At 31.3% G+C, this 19867-nt stretch overlaps 2 protein-coding genes across 7 annotated transcripts; both read left to right on the top strand.

Moving 5' to 3' along the window:
• The first annotated feature begins 576 nt into the window (after nucleotides 1–576).
• Nucleotides 577–7289, top strand: LOC114388900. 6 transcript variants are annotated; one of them, XM_028349441.1, is made up of 11 exons: nucleotides 579–958; nucleotides 1080–1152; nucleotides 1786–1827; nucleotides 1928–2000; nucleotides 2879–3034; nucleotides 3228–3333; nucleotides 3671–3853; nucleotides 4691–4856; nucleotides 5191–5504; nucleotides 5986–6075; nucleotides 6884–7289. In XM_028349441.1, the coding sequence occupies exons 4-11, from the start codon at nucleotides 1986–1988 to the stop codon at nucleotides 6943–6945; spliced, it is 1092 nt and encodes a 363-aa protein (XP_028205242.1). In that variant the 5' UTR covers nucleotides 579–958; nucleotides 1080–1152; nucleotides 1786–1827; nucleotides 1928–1985; the 3' UTR covers nucleotides 6946–7289. The 6 variants fall into 6 exon arrangements, with proteins under 6 accessions (XP_028205243.1, XP_028205242.1, XP_028205241.1 ...); XM_028349440.1 differs by lacking the exon at nucleotides 1080–1152; XM_028349439.1 differs by having other exon boundaries at nucleotides 579–1152.
• Nucleotides 7290–11372: 4083 nt separating this feature from the next.
• On the top strand, nucleotides 11373–18993 carry LOC114388897 (putative cyclic nucleotide-gated ion channel 13). Its single transcript, XM_028349434.1, has 10 exons — nucleotides 11373–11476; nucleotides 12426–12536; nucleotides 13315–13804; nucleotides 14310–14522; nucleotides 14619–14917; nucleotides 15096–15207; nucleotides 15539–15775; nucleotides 16210–16607; nucleotides 17487–17603; nucleotides 18498–18993. The coding sequence occupies exons 2-10, from the start codon at nucleotides 12508–12510 to the stop codon at nucleotides 18571–18573; spliced, it is 1971 nt and encodes a 656-aa protein (XP_028205235.1). The 5' UTR covers nucleotides 11373–11476; nucleotides 12426–12507; the 3' UTR covers nucleotides 18574–18993.
• Nucleotides 18994–19867: the final 874 nt, after the last annotated feature.

The following is a 19867-nucleotide window of genomic DNA, read 5'->3' as shown; positions in this document are numbered from 1 at the left end:
TTGAAAAATGTTAAGACCGACTTATTGAGTAAAATATGCTTGAATTTATACAATGATACCTAAATTGAGACAAATTTAAATAAATATTTTTTGATAATTTTATATTTTATTATATATTATTTATTTATTTTTTACTACCAATATATATATATATATATATTCATAATAAAATCATTTTCACTACTCTGTTACTATTTTTTTGGGAAAAAAAATAAAAGAAATTCCAAACCGCTTGAGTCCAGCGAAGTCACTCTCCCAAATTGTTAGTAGAATATATATATATATATATATATATATATATATACCAATAAGAAATAACATAATTAATAGATGATTTACCATATTTATTTCACAATTTTTTCCTCGATGATTAGTCTCATAATTTTGATAATAAAAATATCTTACTTTCAAAGAATATTGATAAAAAAATTTAATTTTGTTTGCAGAGATAAAATGACTTTGGTGATCGTCCTAAACATATACTTTCCTTCAAGAATATATATATATTATTTTTCTTCCAAATTTGATTTTTCTGATTATTCAAAAATTTCCCACACGCTATCTCTTTTACTTTCATTTCACCTTTTGCACAGAACAACCCTCTCTCTGTAATTTTCTTGCAGAATCCTCATTGTTACTCAGACTTGTTGTGTCCCTAATGTAAATATCATTTTCCACCGTTTTCAAAATATCTCCTTAAACCTCAAATGCTATTATTGTTCACTCTCCACACTTCTTCATTCCTTCAACTTCAGCCTCAACCTCAACCCACTTACCAGTTTTTCCAAATTTTCATTCTTTTTCCCTTTCCATGAGTTGATGCATCTTTTTCAAGCTAATTAAGCTTGAATTAGCTGGTGGGGTTTTTTAAATTCGTCGATAAAAATTACAGTGTTCTGCTATTTTTTTTTTCTTCTTCTTGTGTTTTTGTTTGCAGATTCAGGAACTGGTGTGTGAGGTAATATATTTGCTAGATCTTCATTTCCCTTTTTTTTTTTTTGCTTCATGGGGTGTTTGTTTTTTGGGGCATTGGAGCTTCTTTGTTGTTTTGTGGCTCAAAAAGTTTATTCCTTTTGAAGGAGTTGTTTGCTTGATGAATCCTTGTGCTGCTTCCCCTTCAATTCTTAATTTCTTATCGGCAATCGAGATCTGGTTTGTTTCAAATTTGTTTAACTATTCCTTTCATTTTTTGAGATTTGAAAAAGGTTGTTTTTTTTTTCCTTCTGTATTTCTACCATTTGAATCAATTGTAGATAGGCATTGTTTCACCGACTGCAATTTTTCTGAAAGTACTGCATCATTGCATTCCCTCCTCCCCTTTTCTCGTGGCTGTTAAAATTGTGATGTTAATTATTGCCTAGTCTTATGGTGAACCATAACCGACTTTGATTTTTAACTATTCTTGCTGAAGAAATTTGAAATTCATCTTAAAAGCTGTGGCTGCACTTCTGATTTATTCTGTCAAAAGGAATGTTGAAATTGCTAAGTTGACTGAAAAAAAAAAGGCTATAGTAATTGTAGTGTTTTACAGCATCTCTAACTTGCTGCCCTAGTTTGCCTATGTCTACTTTATTTAGTGTAGTAATAAATGTAACTGTCATCCTTCCTTTTGGAGAAACTTCTCATTTTAAAACGTACAATTAATGGACCTTTTTTTTTTAAGTTTTTGTAACAGTACAGGCAAGTGACAGTTACATTTTCTTTACCATATGAAGTTCTCTCTGATGTAGAAGATACTATTTCTCATATTTGATCGAGGGTATTTTGATATGAATTTCTTTGTAGATGGTTTTTGTTGACTTAAAGAACCACTTCCTTATTTAAATGGTATGGTTTACCATTCTCTCATTACTCCTTTTGATTTATATGAAGATTTCTTCAACTCGGGGTTTCATTGACATAAATGCAAACAATCTTGAATTCGAAGGCAGTAAGTGATTACTTAAATCCCTGAAAGACATGCAGTCAGCCTTGTTTCTGCTGAAATGAAGAACTTGCAGGTTCTCCTATTATATGTTTTTTTTTTATCTTGGCAGTTGGTACATTGTTTGCCATATCCACTATCACAATGGTTAATTTTATGGATCTAATGCACTTGGATGTATTGGCTTTCAATGCTGAGAATATATATTCATGATATGGTTCCTTTTAAAATACAGTTATAACCAACCCGCGCTGTTTGCTGAGAAAAGCACCAATTTATCCTTGGAAAATTACGTAATTCAATCAATATATGCATATATTTACCCTGTTTTGGGGGAAACCCCTGATCTGATGTGCACTTGTGGACCAAGGGGTTGACATGATGAGAGAAAAGGAGTGCTTGTTAATATAAGGAATTTTACAGTAATACACGGAGATGATCATTTGTGTTTTTGAAATTTGAAGAAATGGAGGTTTTCCATGGTGTTTTGTTATCTGTTGCTGGTGTGGCCAGCAATAACTACGAATAAGTTAAACGGGAGACAGAATCCTGCTGAATCTAATTGTCATATAATAGGAATCTACCTGGATAAGTTTGAAGGTGTATTACTTTATTAACGGCAGTGATATAATTCTTTTCTCACAATTGACCGTGGTGGAGGTTAGTGAGTGGCAAAATTTACTATTTCCCTGAAAAAAACTTAAATGTCCATGTCATTTCCAGTTGTCTATTTTGTTGTAATGGTTTGTTAAGCAAAAACTAATGTGTACATATTTAAATCTCTAAAATTTAATGTGTTTTGGTCCTGTTGTATTCAGTATTAAAGAATACTTTCTGGCTTTCTACTCTCACAGTGATGCAAACTCTGCCCAATCTTCTAGATTTCCTTTGTAGCACTCGTAGCTGCTTGCATATATTATAATTAAACAAAGCTATTCTTTTATGGATTTGCAGAGCTCGGAAGAATTACAGTCGTCGACTCAAGCTTCTCATGAGCCCAAGAGTGAACAACCAAACAATCACACAACTGATGCTCCTGTTACAGACACAGGATCAGCATCTGCTACAAGTAATGACAGCAAAAAAGTTTCACGGCAGGATATTGAATTTGTAAGGATATGTATTCTTTGCTAAACATTTGACTAGTTTTCTGTTATTGCCTACTTTTCCACTTGCATCCTATGTCATGTGGATTGTATTTTATAAAAGGATAATTTGTGCCTTTCAAAAAAATAAATAAATAAATAAAAGAATATAAGGATAATTTGTGGAAGCTAATCTTCTTTTTTCCTCCTTTTTGTAGGTCCAGAATTTAATAGAAAGATGCCTACAGTTATATATGAATAAAGATGAAGTGGTTAAAACATTACTGACTCGGGCAAAGATAGATCCTGGATTCACAACTCTTGGTAGGCATCTTAACTCTTAATGTCTCTGTCATGCCATTTATGTATTGCATTGTAAATTGTAATTAATAATAGTCTATTGTATTTTCTATCCATAGAAAACCTTTGTATCCTTCTTATTGATTTTCCATGTTTTATTTAATCAAACTGGTTATCTGATCCATGTGTTTCTCTGTTTGATTACATTGAAATCATCATAGTTTGATAGTTGAGACATTTTTCTTTTAGAAAAAACATGGCATTATTTGCATTCTTGTATATTTTCTGTACCTTTTATAAGTGGATGCAAACTCATGTCCCATTGCTTTCAATGCTTTGTAATTGATCCTTTTTAATTCAGTATGGCAGAAGTTGGAAGAAGAGAATGCCGATTTTTTCAGGGCCTACTATATCAGACTAAAATTGAAAAAGCAAATACTATTATTCAATCATTTACTTGAGCATCAGTATCATCTGATGAAGTGTCCAATGCCTGCAAAGGTTCCATTGGCTCCAATACAGAATGGAATCCATCCAATGCCTGGTAAATTCTTGCCCTCTCATCAGTGTGTATATGTGTGTGTTTAAATCCAAAATATCTTCACCTCTTTGCAATTTGCACGACTTAAAGTAAACTGTGAGTTGAGACTTGAGTGATGGCACTTACATTTCACTTCTCATGTTATGTAATCTTGCTCAACACTCTATACTTCATGGCCAACAACACGGAGCAAATCATAGATCATGTCTCATGAAAAAGGTCTTAACTGATACTTTCCTCACTTTATGAGAATGAAAAAATAGTATGAAGATTCTCAGGATTCTTGGAAATTCCTTAAAACCATAGAGGCTTTGCTATATCAGTAATTAAAAACATTATCCTGAGTATTATTTATGATGCTGCCTGATTTTACTCCAGATGTTAATGTTTGGATTTATCAAAAACTCTGGTTTGTTAAGAAGTTTGAGTAATTGAGAAATGTTCAATTATTAGTGCTATTACAAGATTGTTCTTATGATTGTTTGGAAACTTTCCTTTTTTGTATTCTGAACAAACATTGGAAACCCTGGTATTTTCTTGTTAGTCTATTAATTGCTGGCTTTCTATTTCTCTCAGTTGAGGAAAGGAAACCTTTTATATATTTCTTGGTTGAGTGTTATTTTTGATGGATTCCTGGGGATATATTTTGCTGTATTAGTGATTGTAAATATTTTATTGGCCTGCGAGTATTTGAGTGTTTTACATAATCTTTTTGTGTTTATTGCTTAGTACATTTCAGTCTTAAAAGATGGACTAGATTATACATGCATAAGTTCACTTTGCTTTATCTTTTTCTCATTTCCCTGCAATATTCTTTAACACTATTTGTTTGCAGTGCAGCCAACAACCTACCTATGGGATATCCAGTGCTACAGCAGCCTCCCATGCCAGCAACAGGTCAACCTCATATTGACTCCATGGGTTGTGGTATATCAAGTTGTCATGTAGTTAACGGAGTCCCTGCCCCAGGAAACTTTCACCCCATTCGGATGAATTCTGGGAATGAGTGAGAACTTTCTCAACTACACATAATTCCTTTATGTTACTCATATAGAGGTCAATATTACAATTAAGATTGTTTACATGTCTAGCTTTTTAAGTTGTCTGAAATGTTTAAAGGTGTGTTTTGTGGTTAAATAGTAATTGATTTCATCAATGAAATGCTTAGTTGTGTGACTGATAATGTATTTCTAACTGTTTGTGTGTTTCTGCATAATGCACATTTTTGCCCAGATTGTTATAGTTGTCATGCACTTAAATATTAGTTAAATTAATTTGATGTAGAGGACCTTCCTTATGTTATTTTAAAAGTAACCTGCTTTGTTTTGTCCTTGTTGAAGTATGGTGGTGGACCACAGTGCTCCTGATATGGCTCCTGTTATTCCACCAAATGGTACAATGTCGTCTGTCTCAGAAATGCCAGTAAGTCCGACATCAGTAGCATCCAGTGGTCATTTCGCCTTCAGTGCCTCAGAAATATCAGGAATGGGCGCAGACGCATCAGCTCTTGATACAGCATTTACATCTGATGTGGTAAGTTCAGTAGGACTACAGCTTGCACCAGATGGTGGAAATGGAATTTCCAGATCGCTGGATCAAATTCAGTGGAATTTTAGCTTATCTGATCTAACGGCTGATTTGCCAAACTTGGGAGGTAATTTCTTGTTTGACTCTCTGATTCACTTTTAGGTATGCAGTTAAAGTTAGTTTGATGTCATCGTAGAGTGAAGTTGTTTGAGATGTACAACATGTGTTGAGTTTGTGATCTGTTATGTCCTTGATCTGCCCAAAGTATTCTGAATATTTGATAAGAAAAAGGTGAAACTATTGGACTCAGTAATAACAAAAAAGCAGGAAGCATTTACTATCAATATTGAATTTAGAGAAAATTAGACTTGGTCTTTTTGTTTCCTTATCTGTTCTCAGTGTTCTGTGAAGAACAGTTATTATACTTTATGTAGTTATCATAACATATCTGATGTAGGTATTAATGTCTGACTGCTATTGGTTCAAAGTAAATGACAGATAATCATTTTTGAAATGACTAAATGCAGTCAAGGATTATAATCAAGATTTTATATATGTTCAATCATTGTTGGTCTCTTCTTGCTTTTACTGTCTTGAGTTCTTTGCAGATCTAGGAGCTCTGGGAAACTATCCTGGTTCACCATTTTTGCCATCTGATTCAGACATTTTGCTAGAATCTCCTGATCAACAGGATATAGGTAATGTTAAATACATATATATCTTATTTTTAAATGTCCTAAATTTTAAAACTGTTGATGAATAGTAGTAGTGGTCCAACAATAGTGAGCTGACAATCAAATAGGATCCAAGTTCTAGACCACCACCGACTCCATGAGCAAGAGTAATTGTCAGGGTTGAATTAGTGACTCAGCGTAATAGGGCTCCTGTGAAATACATAAATAAAGGTTAAATTAATCTATATGTGCCTGTAGTTTAGGGTCTATTTACTTCTGTTTTCATTTTTATTTTACAAACTTGCCACCTTATTTTCAATCCATTTCCTGTTTTCAAAGATATGTACAGGAAACAGAGGAAAAAAATAAAGTATTTTAGTTGGATCCCTATGGCACTCTATAGGGTTCCTGATACAATTTTCTTGTTTTTCTGTTGATAAAATTGTTTGGACTTCATAAAAGCTTGATTTACTATTATTGTTATTAAAAGTTCAGAATACATATTCAATGTATGCAATCTATAGGATATTATGAAACACTACAAAATCTGCTTAAAAGAGGCAAAACAGAAACAGAAGGCAAGGTAAAACATCAAAACTACAAAGGTGGACATTAGAATAAAATCAAAATTTCATGAATTAGATTAATTAGTAGAACACCTTATACTATAGAGAATTGAATTTGGCACATATTAGTAGCATCTTGTTTCTGAAATAACACGTTATACTATATACCCACGTACTGCTGGAATCTATCTGGAATTTTCTGCTATTGCTTTTCAAAGTGAAGTTCTAGTTTTGATTTAACCAAGGTACCTTTGTTTTCATTTCAGTGGATGACTTCTTTGTTAATTCTGAGCCCCCATGCTCTCAATCGGATGAGGAGAAATCTTGAGGTGAGGCGAGTTGCATGTTTCACATTAATTGTTAGGTTAGGGAAAAATTAGGATTAATAAATGTCATCTAGCTTACATGGCATACAGGTTTACTGTTACCTAAGTGTAGGCAGCAGCCTGATTTAATATCATCAGGATGAAGATAGAGAATGTCAATTGTTCCCTGTAGTAGCAAACTAGCAATCTTTTGCATTCTTTTAAGAAAACTATTATCAGGATGAGTTGGGACATTGTTTAGGATGTAATTGATTTGATGCATTTGGATTATATATATATTGTTTGGATCCTTGTCAGTCCAAAGGTTGGTTTCACATTGTTTCAAAGCATTATATTATTTTCTTGATGCTCCAATTGTGTCAAATTAATCAGTTCATCTAATAACAGCATGGTTCAATGTCCTTTTCAGCTTTTACTTCAATTAGAAATGAGTATAGTGGTTGATCATATACTATTGTTGAAGCACAAATCACTGCTTTGTCTTTGATTGTTGCTTTAAGATTGCTAAGATATCCTTGAACATAATTAAAAACTAGCCATTTTCCTAGTGGAAGTCTTGACCCTTTATTTGTTACAGAATGACTTTGCTTGTGCTCGGAAGGTCCAGTGTTTTTTCTCTCTTTCTTTTTTTCCTTTTTCATATTTGGCTGGTTATCTTTATTTATTATTATTATTATTTTTTTTTTGTAGTGAGACTAACCTTGTTCAGATATTCACATTGCTCCGTTTAGCAATATTTTTTTATTGACTCAAACCTCTGATTTTGCACATGCCCTTCACCCCCAAATGTTTCTAATATGTATGGTAACCTGAGTTCACAAATACCATATGTATTAAATGAATAAAGACGTGCCTTTCTCTAGAAAGTTTTAAATTTCACGTTAATGATAATGTCATTGTCATTGACACAACTATGAAATTCTAGTTTTTTTTTTTATATATAAAAATCTGGACTCATTTTCTTAGAAAAACTACCTTATTTGATGATAAAATGTTTTTTTGAGAACTACCCTATTTAGAAAAATACCTTATTTGTCTAGTTATCACTTTGGGCACTAGGGTTTAGTCACGATAATTGTTTTGTGCACCTAGTACAAGATAGACAATTCTAATATTATTTTAACCAATTGAGTTAATAAATTAATTATATTATAAAATAATTAATAGTAATATATAATACTAAATTTTTTAATGTGTATTTAATGCATATATAAATTTATATAATAAATTTTATATAAGGGATTAAATTTCACGTTAATGATAATGTCATTGTCATTGACACAACTATGAAATTCTAGTTTTTTTTTATATATAAAAATCTGGATTCATTTTCTTAGAAAAACTACCTTATTTAATGATAAAATCCTTTTTTGAGAACTACCCTATTTAGAAAAATACCTTATTTGTTTAGTTATCACTTTGGGCACTAGGGTTTAGTTTATTACAAGATAGACAATTCTAATATTATTTTAACCTATTGAGTTAATAAATCAATTATATTATAAAATAATTAATAGCTATATATAATATTAATTTTTTAATGTGTATTTAATGCATATATAAATTTATATAATAAATTTTGTAAAGGACTATTAATTTGTAAAATATTTTAAAAAATATATATGGATTAGTAATCAGTATGTAAGTTTGTTAGGGTAATTTTGAAAAAAACCAAAAAATGTTGTATGTATAAGAAAAATGTTGGCTGCGCAAAGAAAAAGCCTTTAGTTACTCTTCTATTGAGCTGTTTGAAGAGATATTCAGTTACAAATATAAAGTTATTTTTACTCGCATGATAATCAGTTTCACCATTTTTTTCCAAATATCTCGCAATAACTCAGATTGTTTTTTTTATGCTAATCAAATTGGCTTTTATCATAGAAAACTAGTCCTAGGAAAAATTAATTTTCAAACAAGAACAATAGAAGTATAGAGCATAGTCAAGGGATGTCAATAATGAATAAACGCCAAAACTATCTTGTCATTTCCCTAATAAGCAAAGCAGTAATATATAAACTTTTGCTTTATTAGAGGCAACGTAAAATGACGATGGTATGGTCCATCAACTTTCATGAAACTTATTAAAATAAAGGTATTTTAAAAATTGGACCAGTGGTAGATTTGGTTGATATACTAGGTTAATGAGTTACTGATCGAATCAATGAATCAGTAATTAACCAGTTACTGATTGAATCAACGAATTAGTATTTGGACTGTATAAATTAGTGTAAGTAAAAAAAAGTATTATTGAATTAATTACTTTTCTAGTGTGCCACGTAGGCAGATGCGTTAATTTTAACAAATTATGCGACATGACTAAAGCGACATGCAATTGGTACTTTCAGAGTCTTTTTGAAATTTTAATATTTTGAAGGACCTGAATTAAACCCTTAAGTACTAAAGTGATAATTCACCCAAAAATAAAATGATCTCATATGATAATATGTATAAATGAGAGATAAGTTTTTAATTCATGAGTTAATTTTTGAGGTTGGATTAGACATATCCAAATTCAAAGATGATATAATAATTTATCTATATGTTTAAATTAAAGTTTGCAACAAGATTGAGTTAAACTTAAGTTTGTAAATCTTATTTTTAAACCTTAATGTATAAACACACTTTTTAATAATAACTAAACATGTTAAAAACTAAGATTATATTCGGCAAAATTAGGTAGTAGTTCGAAATTGAAAAATTAACTTATTAAATTAGAAGTGTTTCGTAGAATTAACTTGAAGTAGCTAAAAAGTATAAAATAATAAAAAAATAATAATGCCACGATTTATTTTTAAAAACTAATAAGGAAAATAAAAAGATATATCGAGGATAAAAATGGAAGAAAATATAAAAACCTAAAAGTTAGTGTTTTAAAAAATGTTATTTAAAATAGCGTTTGAAAAATGCTAGAAGCTACTAAGAAACTATGAAAAAAAATTTTATCGAACAATCAAATAAACTTTTCAGGTAGTAAAAAAAATTTAAAAATTAACTGAAATATCTTACCAAATATAGCTTCAATTTACTCTATAATCGGAATTTGGACCACTCCAAACAAAAAACCGATCATAGCATATCTTATTGTGGTTATTAGATCGCCATTATCTAGCCATTATTGGACCACCGGCAGGAAATGGAAAAAAGGAAAGAATATATGTGCTTAGCAGCCTTTGCTGTAGATTCAACTAGTAAGAAAAAATTCAAGGACAAGAAGTTTGAAAACAATTCCTTGTGTGTATAACATTTTTGGTGTAATTTTTCATGTTTTTGAATGTGAAGTTAATAGTTATAATTTTCACATCTCAAATGTAAATTTTTTTAATGAGTTTTCAAACATGCTATCCAACCATTTCGAGTGACTTTTTTGGGGTTGGTTCTATAATAGACAATCGAATATGGTCCCTGCCTTTTCATCCGATCCAATAGGCATTTAGGGATCTCGTTTCTTACATTAAAGTGAGCTTTTGGTAGTGTTATGCCTGTCCCTCCTTCTTGTCTATGTCTTTATGGGTTTGCACATGACCTTAAATTAAAGCATAAGAGCTAAAGACCTACATTCTAGTATACGAGGATAATCACGAGAGGACTAATCAATCTTGCAAACTTCAAGTTATGTATATGCAATCCTTGGAACAGAGAGTGTGTCTCTATCTACCAAAACTAATACACCTCTCATATATAAATAAAATGACTAATCTTATATTAATTAAGTCAGTTAAAATGTTTAATTTTATTAATCTCAATTTATTAATCACAAGTAAAAAAATTACTCATAAAATATTCTTAATTAAAATTTATTATCATGAATAAAAAAAATCGTTAAAAAATAAAGAATGTTTTAGGAATAATATTATTAAATAAGAATGAAACTATTTAAATTTGTTTATACTTTATTCATTACGATATTATTGGTACGGAGTGTTTATCAGTTTTGTCAATGATTAATTTCCGTCAAAAAATTGGTTGATCACCTTTAGTGAGATTCTTCTTTTTCAACATATTTTTTTCATTCACAAAACTTGAATTTAAGACCTTATTTTAAAGGAATTGAGTTCAATACCATTCGAACCAATGACTTATTCATAGATTTATTTATATTTAAATCTAAGATAAAAGGATAACTTTTTTACTTATATATGTGAGTATATAGAGAATAAAATTTTAGGAGAATAATTTTTTTAGTGACACTTTCTTGTAAAAAAAAGTTACAAAAGTATTGCAGAAATAAATTTTATCATAATGTACTAATACGCATGGGATTTATACCATATCGTAGGTTCGTATTTAATACTGTATATATCTGCATGTACTTGAGCTACCTTATGGACTTGGACTCTATTAGTCTTCTTACATCCTCAATCAATAATCATATCATTGCCGCTCGTTTTATTTCACTTTTTTTCCCATCACTATCATACTCTTAAGTGCGTGACCATAAAAATTCTTTCTCTGAAGGCTTAGTGCAACACTGCAACATTTTTTTTTGCTTTGTTTTAGTTTTGAACTCCTCTGCTTCATGCTTTGGTTCTCGGGGTAAGTAAAGGAAACAGAGAAGGGACTTCACACTTATCAAGAAACCTTGGCATAGCTAAGATTGATGTTCCTTTAACCTTCTAATCTTGGCCATCTTCTCTTACCTTCTTACCAACAACTTGAACACATCAAGGCTAGCTAACCACTTCACAGCTTTTTCAAAGTGTCTTTGAAATTTTCTTTGTTTTTGTTTGTTTTTTATCCTTGCAAGAGAGTTTTGGAGTTTGGCTCATGGTTTCTTAATCAAACCATTTTACAGCTATCTTTATACGTCTTTTTTTTTCCACAAGAATTGAAAACAGTGTCAAGCGGATTTACAACAACTCACCACTTTTATTCAACCAATTGAGCTAGACTCCCTTGACTGCTATCTTTATATGTCTATGTGCTGCTTGCAGTTTCTTCTTATTTATTCATTTGTTTCATATTAGCCCCGAAAAAGTCTTTTAGTTACTCTATATTCCTATTATTCATTCTTTTTATTATATGTATTTTTTTTCAATACTAGCCAATTGTTCTACTTGGTTCCTATGGTTCAAGTCAGCCCCCTCTCCTACTCTCCTTTTTCTTTTCTTTCTATAATTCGGTGTCTTTGGTTTTTACCAAATTCATTTGAGTCTGTTTGTGGTTACTTCACTTTAATTTGTTGTTTGGAAATTGGCTTGATAAATTTAAATAAATATTTGAGTTGTGGTGGTTTCTTGTTAGTGTTATAATTTTGAATCTGTAACTTATAGAAAGTTAAAAAAAGGCAAATGGTTTTATAGCCTAGCAGCAGAAAGTACTGAATTTTGGGGAAACATTCTAAGTCTAGAATTCAAATAATGAGAGCTTGATACAAAATAAAATAAAGTCATAAATAGTTGACCTTTTTTTCTCCTAGTTACATGTGCGCTGATTTAGAGTCTTTGAAGAAGACAAGTTTTTAATTTGAAGTTGGATTTTGCAGGCCTGAATCTTCTATTGTCCAAGTAAAGTGTGCTTTTCTATAAAGCATAAATATTCTCACTGGATACGGAAGTAGCTTAATCATGACTGCAAAGGAAAAGAAATTTGTGAGGTTCGTTTGCTAAAGCTTGGTTTTACTATATATTTCTTCAATTTCATTTGTTTAATTATTTTTGGTACATTCTGTGGTTTTAATTTAAACACTTGCTTACCACAGTAAGTAAATTAACTGGAGTGTAGTTGTTTCAGCTTGTGGTCTCGAGTTCGAGTTTGAGTATACAGTTATGCTAAATACCTAGAGAGAAAATTTTGCCATCATAGTATTCATACTTGACTCAAATAGAATTGATAGTGGTTGATATTTGTGTTCTAGACAAACAATAAATAAAAAATAGCACTCTCTTTGCACACTTTTAGAATCATATGTTCTGCCTCTGCATATTTATGCTGCCTCAGTTATTCATTTTCCTTTTGTGACTGAAAAGAAGTTGTTCATTTTCCTCATTCAGAACAAAAAATCATTTTATTGATTTTTCTAAAACAAAAGTGGTATTTACCTATTTTAAAAAATGTTTAATGTATGACAAATTGACACTATAAAGAGCAATCAATAATTTGAATATGATCATGTCACCAAGATTACTATACTACTACAAATTACACAAAGTTACAAACACTATCCTATATTCCTATTCCTATCTCTGACTGCTAGTAATGAAATTTGATCATTATTGTATTACTTTTGGGGTATTCAGTACTCAACAATTGTAGTGACCTTTTAAGAGATTTGATCTTATGATTCTTTTTTATCGTTGGAAACTTTCGATGCTAACATCTACATGATTTTTATTACTTCAAGATTCTTAACTGAGTTTTATATTTCTGTCCAGGTTGGATTGGAAGTCACTTTCTTCTTCAAGTATTGAGCACAATGATTCTTCTAATGATGGATTTCTCAAAAGAAAAGTTCGACCAAGCTTAAGTTCTCTCATTGATGGATCAATAACAAATTCGTCTTGTCGGAGCCATGTTCTTGATCCACAGGGGGCAACACTTCAGAAGTGGAACAAAATTTTTGTAATTACAAGTGTGATGGCAGTCTCTGTGGACCCTCTTTTCTTTTACATCCCAATGATTGATGACAAGAAACAATGCCTTGCTTTGGATGGAACACTGAAGATTACTGCCAGTGTTCTCCGCACATTCTTTGATCTTTTCTACATTCTTCACATCATCTTTCAGTTTCGAACCGGGTTTATTGCACCTTCCTCTCGTGTATTTGGAAGGGGTGAGCTAGTTAATGATCCTTGGGCCATAGTAATGAGATACTTAAGCTCTTACTTCATCATTGATATTCTATCAATTATTCCACTTCCTCAGGTATTTCCCTCTTCTAAACTAATTCTCAACTCAGAAGACGAAAATTCTTTTTAATATATCATCATTAACTGTCATTGAAGTGTTAATTACCCCATAACCGTACTTTGTAGAGAAACCACTAGACATATCAGTTTGAACCTTCACGTGCTGTAACCTCAAAAGTCTAAATATTTAAGACTTTATTTAATATACTATGACAGTGTAAACATTTTTTTACACTATCTCATTCTCTAACAAATTGTCATGTTTGATAAGTATGTTGACTTTGATAACAACTACTTTGAAAGTCACGATAAGGATGATTTTGATTAGTTGACAGTAACAGTGTATGACAACTCACTAAATAAGCCCTTGGAAATGGAATGGTTTTAGTCCTTTTGATATTTTCATATGACAATTACATGGTATCCAAAGTGAAGCTGCATTAGTACTAATTTTAATTAAGTTCAGTTTGCTGTGAAAGACATAATTTGATGTTGTTTTAACACCTTTAATGTTTTCTTAGATGGTCATTTTAGCTACGATCTCAATCCCAAAATGCTCAGTTCCTTATGTGGGAAAGGATTTATTGAAGTACACAATAATAACCCAGTACGTGCCAAGACTTCTGCGGATTTACCCGTTATTCAAAGAAGTAACAAGAACTTCTGGCATATTGACTGAGACAGCATGGGCTGGAGCTGCTTTCAATCTTTTTCTGTATATGCTAGCAAGTCATGTGAGTTGATTTTGTCACTTACATTCATAACACCTTACCTATGTTCCTAGTTATATATCATGCTATTATGACCACCAAGTACATGTGACATACCAGGTTGTTGGAGCATTCTGGTATCTATTTTCGGTTGAATCAAGGTTGCGGTGCTGGCGAAGGCAGTTGAAGACTACTATGATCTTTCATGAATCCTACCTTAGCTGTGGACGTAACAATCCCATTGTTCTATCGCTTCTCAAATATTCTTGCCCTTACACTGATCCAGAAAGCATAGAAAACCTGGCAACTTTCAATTTTGGAATGTTTGTAGAGGCTCTAAAGTCTCGCGTGGTGGAATCAACTACAGATTTTACTCACAAGTTCTTCTATTGCTTTTGGTGGGGTTTGCGCAGTGTAAGGTTGGTAAATAAATCTTCTCTACTCTTGCCTCAATATATGCAACATTCACATTTTATTTTGGAACTTCTGTCTTTTGTTCCCAACGTTTTTGTGGACTTAATTTTTATAACTTCTTATCAAGGAAAGCATAATATAATATAATGCTACCTAAAGTATTTTTTTTTTTCCTTTTTGCAGTTCTGTTGGGCAAGGTCTCGAGACAAGTAGTTATGTTGGGGAGATAATCTTTGCTATCTTAATTGCTGTCTTTGGATTGGTTCTATTTGCATCACTTATTGCAAACATGCAGGTAATTCTTTGGCAACAAGGACTATGAGATGAGATTATAGACAAGATAAGAGTGATCTTGCATATTGGTGTCATTAATTACACATCCCTAGTCATATAGTGTAACTCATGAGTATTTCTTTTTCTTTTCTTGGTTTGCAAATAAATAAAAAAAGAAAAGAATTTTGTGATGGTGTAAAGAACAAGCAAGCAAGTTAAGAGGACAGGTTTTAAACCTTAAAAGGGAAACCAATTTTTCATCAATTTTGGGTGTTAATTAAAAGAGTCAGCTACATTATTACATTCCACCCTTGATATATTTGTTGAATTCATGGTGTTGATTATTGTTACAGAAATATCTACAATCTACCAGTGTGAGAGTTGAAGAGATGAGAGTCAAAAGGAGGGATGCAGAACTGTGGATGTCCCACCGTATGCTACCAGATTTGCTGAAGGAAAGAATTAGAAGGTATGAGCAATACAAATGGCAAGAAAATAAGGGTGCTGAAGAGGAGACATTGATTCGCAACCTCCCTAAAGATCTCAGAAGGGATATCAAGCGTCATCTTTGCTTAGAACTACTTAGAAAAGTGTGTATATATCATCCATATCCATCTCTCCATTCACTTGGTGTTATTTTTCAATTAGAATTAGAGTTCCATAAGTACTTTTCATGCATATCTTTACTTAGAATTGAAGTTTCAGTTTGATAACCTACGCGTGCTACCTTTAATGCAAGTTTTTATCACGGGAATTATCTCTTTCAAATCGGATTAGAGATATACACAAGAATTAAGTAACTGCATCTAAGTTATATTTTTTTAGCCTCCTACCTATACATACTTATAACACACTTCTTCAAATACATTTTTTCTAATTTATTAAAATATATTGAAAATTACAAAATCAGCAAAAGATTGTGACAAAGAGTAGAGTGTGTTCTTAAGGTTTCTTTTCATATACTATTTCTCAGCAATACTTGTATGTGTGATGAGCATTTTTTACTTCTTATTTATTGGTCTAGGTACCAATGTTTGAGGACATGGATAATCAGTTGTTGGATGCACTGTGTGACAGACTGAAGCCAGTTCTTTACACAGAGAAAAGTTACATAGTTCGTGAAGGGGATCCAGTTGATGAAATGCTGTTCATAATGCGGGGAAAACTAGCTACTGCCACAACAAATGGTGGAAGAACTGGTTTCTTCAACTCCTTTGAGATCAAGGCTGGTGACTTCTGTGGAGAAGAGCTTCTAACATGGGCATTGGACCCCAACTCATCCTCAAATCTACCCATTTCAACTAGAACTGTGCAAACTATATCAACAGTTGAAGCCTTTGCTCTCATGTCTGATGACTTGATGTTTGTTGCTTCCCAATTTCGACGGCTTTTAAACAGCAAACAACTTCAGCACACTTTCAGGTGCTGTAGAAACTATATTCTAGTCACATCATTAATTATGTTTTGAGTAATTGTGTATCTTTCTATATATATTAGTTTTCTTCATACTTTATAAAAAAAATTTATTACATGCCAATTTGACCCTATAGTGACATTTTTTTATATTCAATTTGATTCCTATGAAATAATTTTTTATAATAAAAAATTGTTTTTACTAAATTAGAAAGTAATGCAACTATAGGAGTCAAAAATAATATTTAAACCTATTTTAAAAACATAAGACAATTTAATACTCTCTTTATTAGTAAGAAGATTAATAAAAATGTTATATATGACGTTATAAAATTATTATATATTTTGTAGAATAAATGCACTAATTACGTACTTCTAGGTTTTTGAAATTATTTAAATTTATATTTTTTTTTAATATTTACAGTAACGTCTCTTATATAAATTAAACTCCTTTAGGTTTCATTTATATTTTAAAAAATTAAGAGAATTAGTGTAAGAATAGATAAAAGTCAGAGAGTTTAAGATCACAAAACTTCAAGAGTAATTAATTAGTTTAATCTATTCTATTTTTTTTAATGTAAAAAGTGTTACACTGGTAAAAAAAAGGGGGGGGGGGGGGGGGGGGGGGCACACACCACACATATAATCTGAAACCATGACTTTTGTTTAGACTTTAGATTCTGATCATTGTAGTTTGTTTAGATCATCCCATCAAAGTTTTCATTTAACAAAATCAGATTAATTGGATAGGAAATCATCCTTAATAGTGCCACTCTTGTGCATATCACAAGTGCTGCTAAGACTGTGGTAAAAGATCAAAGTCAATTCCATGTTAAGCAAGAAAATAGAAAAAAGAAAAGAAAAAATGATTCATATATGTTTGTTCAGGTTCTATTCCCTGCAATGGAGGACATGGGCTGCACGCTTCTTACAAGCAGCTTGGCGCAGATACCGAAAAAGGAAGGAGAGCACGACACATCGTTCATTCACTGATCTCTCGTACAGGCAAGCCCATTTAATAAACTTCATATTTTTTTTATTTAGCCATTTTTTTAGTGAAAACCCATGTCATGCACTAAGAGTTTAACAACAAATTAAGTGTTGAACTTAATTTCATTAATTTTAAAAGTACAAAAAATTATTTGAGCAATTGAAATCATCGGAACCAAACCACTTCATCAGTAAGATGATTAATAAGAAGATATTATATCACCATATAGAACTATTCTTATATATATTTTTTATGCTGTAGTGTTAGGAAACAAGGGACACACATGCAAGTCATATGAAGCTAGCCACGACTTTTGTTTAGATTCTGATTGTAGTTTGCTTTGATCATCCTATCGAAGTCATTAATTTTAACAAAGATTGGATAGGCATTTATGTTAAACACAAGTTAGCAATCATATGATTGGACCAACCTTAGTAGAAGTCATCTTGAATATTGCACTAAGAGCAAGCTGTTTGTCTAAATGGAACAACATGAGGTTATTTGGACGAAAGATTCTAATAAAAATGATCAGTTACATTAATTTGTTTAAATCTAAATAAATTTTAAAAACTATTTATTTAATAAGTACATAAGATTTAATTATCAGAATAATCAGAAAATTATTTTTTTAAGCAAAAATAATTTAGACAAATTAAACATACTTAAATAACATAAAGTTGCTTATTCAATTGAAATAAATATATATTTTCAACAAATAAAATTAAACAAAATGACTCTTAACAAAGTTAATAAATTCTTCAGTAATAATATGATAATAAGAATCTTGAATAGTTGCACTGGCTTATAGCATGCAGGTACGTACAAGTTCTGAGATTTGATCATAACTCATAAGCTAGCAAGAAATATATAGTACTGTACTTGATTCAGCACAATGTTAATTTTTCCAGGTTCTATTCCCCGCGATGGAGGAAATGGGCAGCATGTTTCATTCAAGCATCTTGGCGCAGATACAAGAAAAAGTAGGCTGAGAGGTTATCACGTGAAGAAGCAGAAGAAAGGATAAAAGCTTTGGAAAATGATGAAGGGTCCTCACCTAGCTTTGTTGCCACCGTATATACAGCTAAGTTTGCATCAAATGCATTGCGCCACTTGCCAAGTGGTAAACGTAATAACAGAGTGCCAAAGCCACGGAGATTGCTACCCCTTATGCCTCAGAAGCCTGCTGAACCAGATTTCACTGCTCAGAAAAATCACTGATCAACCCTAGTTTTAAGTAAATTAATTGCAAGTTTATAACACTGAACTTGAAAAATTTCACATCTCCTTAGCAATTGTTTGTGCATAAGTTACTGCGTAAAAAAGTGGTGATTTCAGGATTCCCACGACTGTGCATATATATGTAGACACGGCAGTGTGTAAAAATATAATAATTGGTTGTTTGGATGAATGGTTTCGAAACATATTTTCACGAGAAGAGCTTCTCGGTGCTCAAATTAAGCCAAGTTTGGAGCATAGGTACTAACTAGGAGCTTCTAGTAACATATTATCTAACATTTTTTTCTTTCTAATATACACTTTATTATTAATTAAAATTTAAAAAATTATAAAAAAATTTATTAAATAAAAAGTGAAACTCACTGATGTTTATGTTTTTCAATTAATTTTAATTAATAATACAATCTGTGTTTAGTTTTTGGAGGAGGGATACTCCTAATTCACCCAACAAGCATATGAAGATATGCATTGTTAACTAAATATAGTTAATTCAGTTGCTTCAACATGATAAATAACTTATTGTTAATTAACATTTTTCAACCAATAATAATATATTTCACTAGATTGAATAAATATTTTAGATAAAGAATGTTAATCAAAATGATCTAACTCATTTAGTTAAAAAGAGTATGAGTATTATAAGAAAAAATATAAGAAATGTTAGCAACATATTATTTAGCACAATCGTCTTAACACATTCTCTATTATTATTAAAAAAAAAGTTATTAAAAACTAAAATTATAAGTGGCGCTAGCAAATGAGAAGTAGGACTCTCTCAATTATAATACGTAGTGTAGAGAAAATAAAATTACGTATAATCAAAGTGATTGAGGAGAATCTTTCAAGTTTTAATCCGTTTCTGTATAAACACTAAAGGATTTCACGGGAAACACGTTGGAAGCGCATAATGGTGAACTTTATTGTTTTTTCTATCTTTATTTCTGTGCATCTTGTTTTTCTTTCTTTTCATGTCTTCTCCTTTTTCATGTTCAATATTGTTACATCGAACACCTAAGCTGTCCATGGCTCATGCCCTCAAAAC

The sequence above is a fragment of the Glycine soja genome, chromosome 16 (genome assembly GCF_004193775.1).
Source record: "Glycine soja cultivar W05 chromosome 16, ASM419377v2, whole genome shotgun sequence".
NCBI lineage: Eukaryota > Viridiplantae > Streptophyta > Magnoliopsida > Fabales > Fabaceae > Glycine > Glycine soja.
Note: the sequence above shows the minus strand (reverse complement) of the source record. Positions and strands in the feature narration are given on the sequence as shown.

Coding starts and splice junctions, on each gene's coding strand:
- LOC114388900 (XM_028349440.1), top strand. Junction 3,854..4,690: donor TGGAATCCATCCAATGCCTG/GTAAATTCTTGC, acceptor TTTGCAGTGCAG/CCAACAACCTACCTATGGGA. Junction 4,857..5,190: donor CGGATGAATTCTGGGAATGA/GTGAGAACTTTC, acceptor TCCTTGTTGAAG/TATGGTGGTGGACCACAGTG.
- LOC114388897 (XM_028349434.1), top strand. CDS start 12,508: ATGACTGCAAAGGAAAAGAAATTTGTGAG. Junction 16,608..17,486: donor CAACTTCAGCACACTTTCAG/GTGCTGTAGAAA, acceptor ATGTTTGTTCAG/GTTCTATTCCCTGCAATGGA. Junction 17,604..18,497: donor TTCACTGATCTCTCGTACAG/GCAAGCCCATTT, acceptor TAATTTTTCCAG/GTTCTATTCCCCGCGATGGA.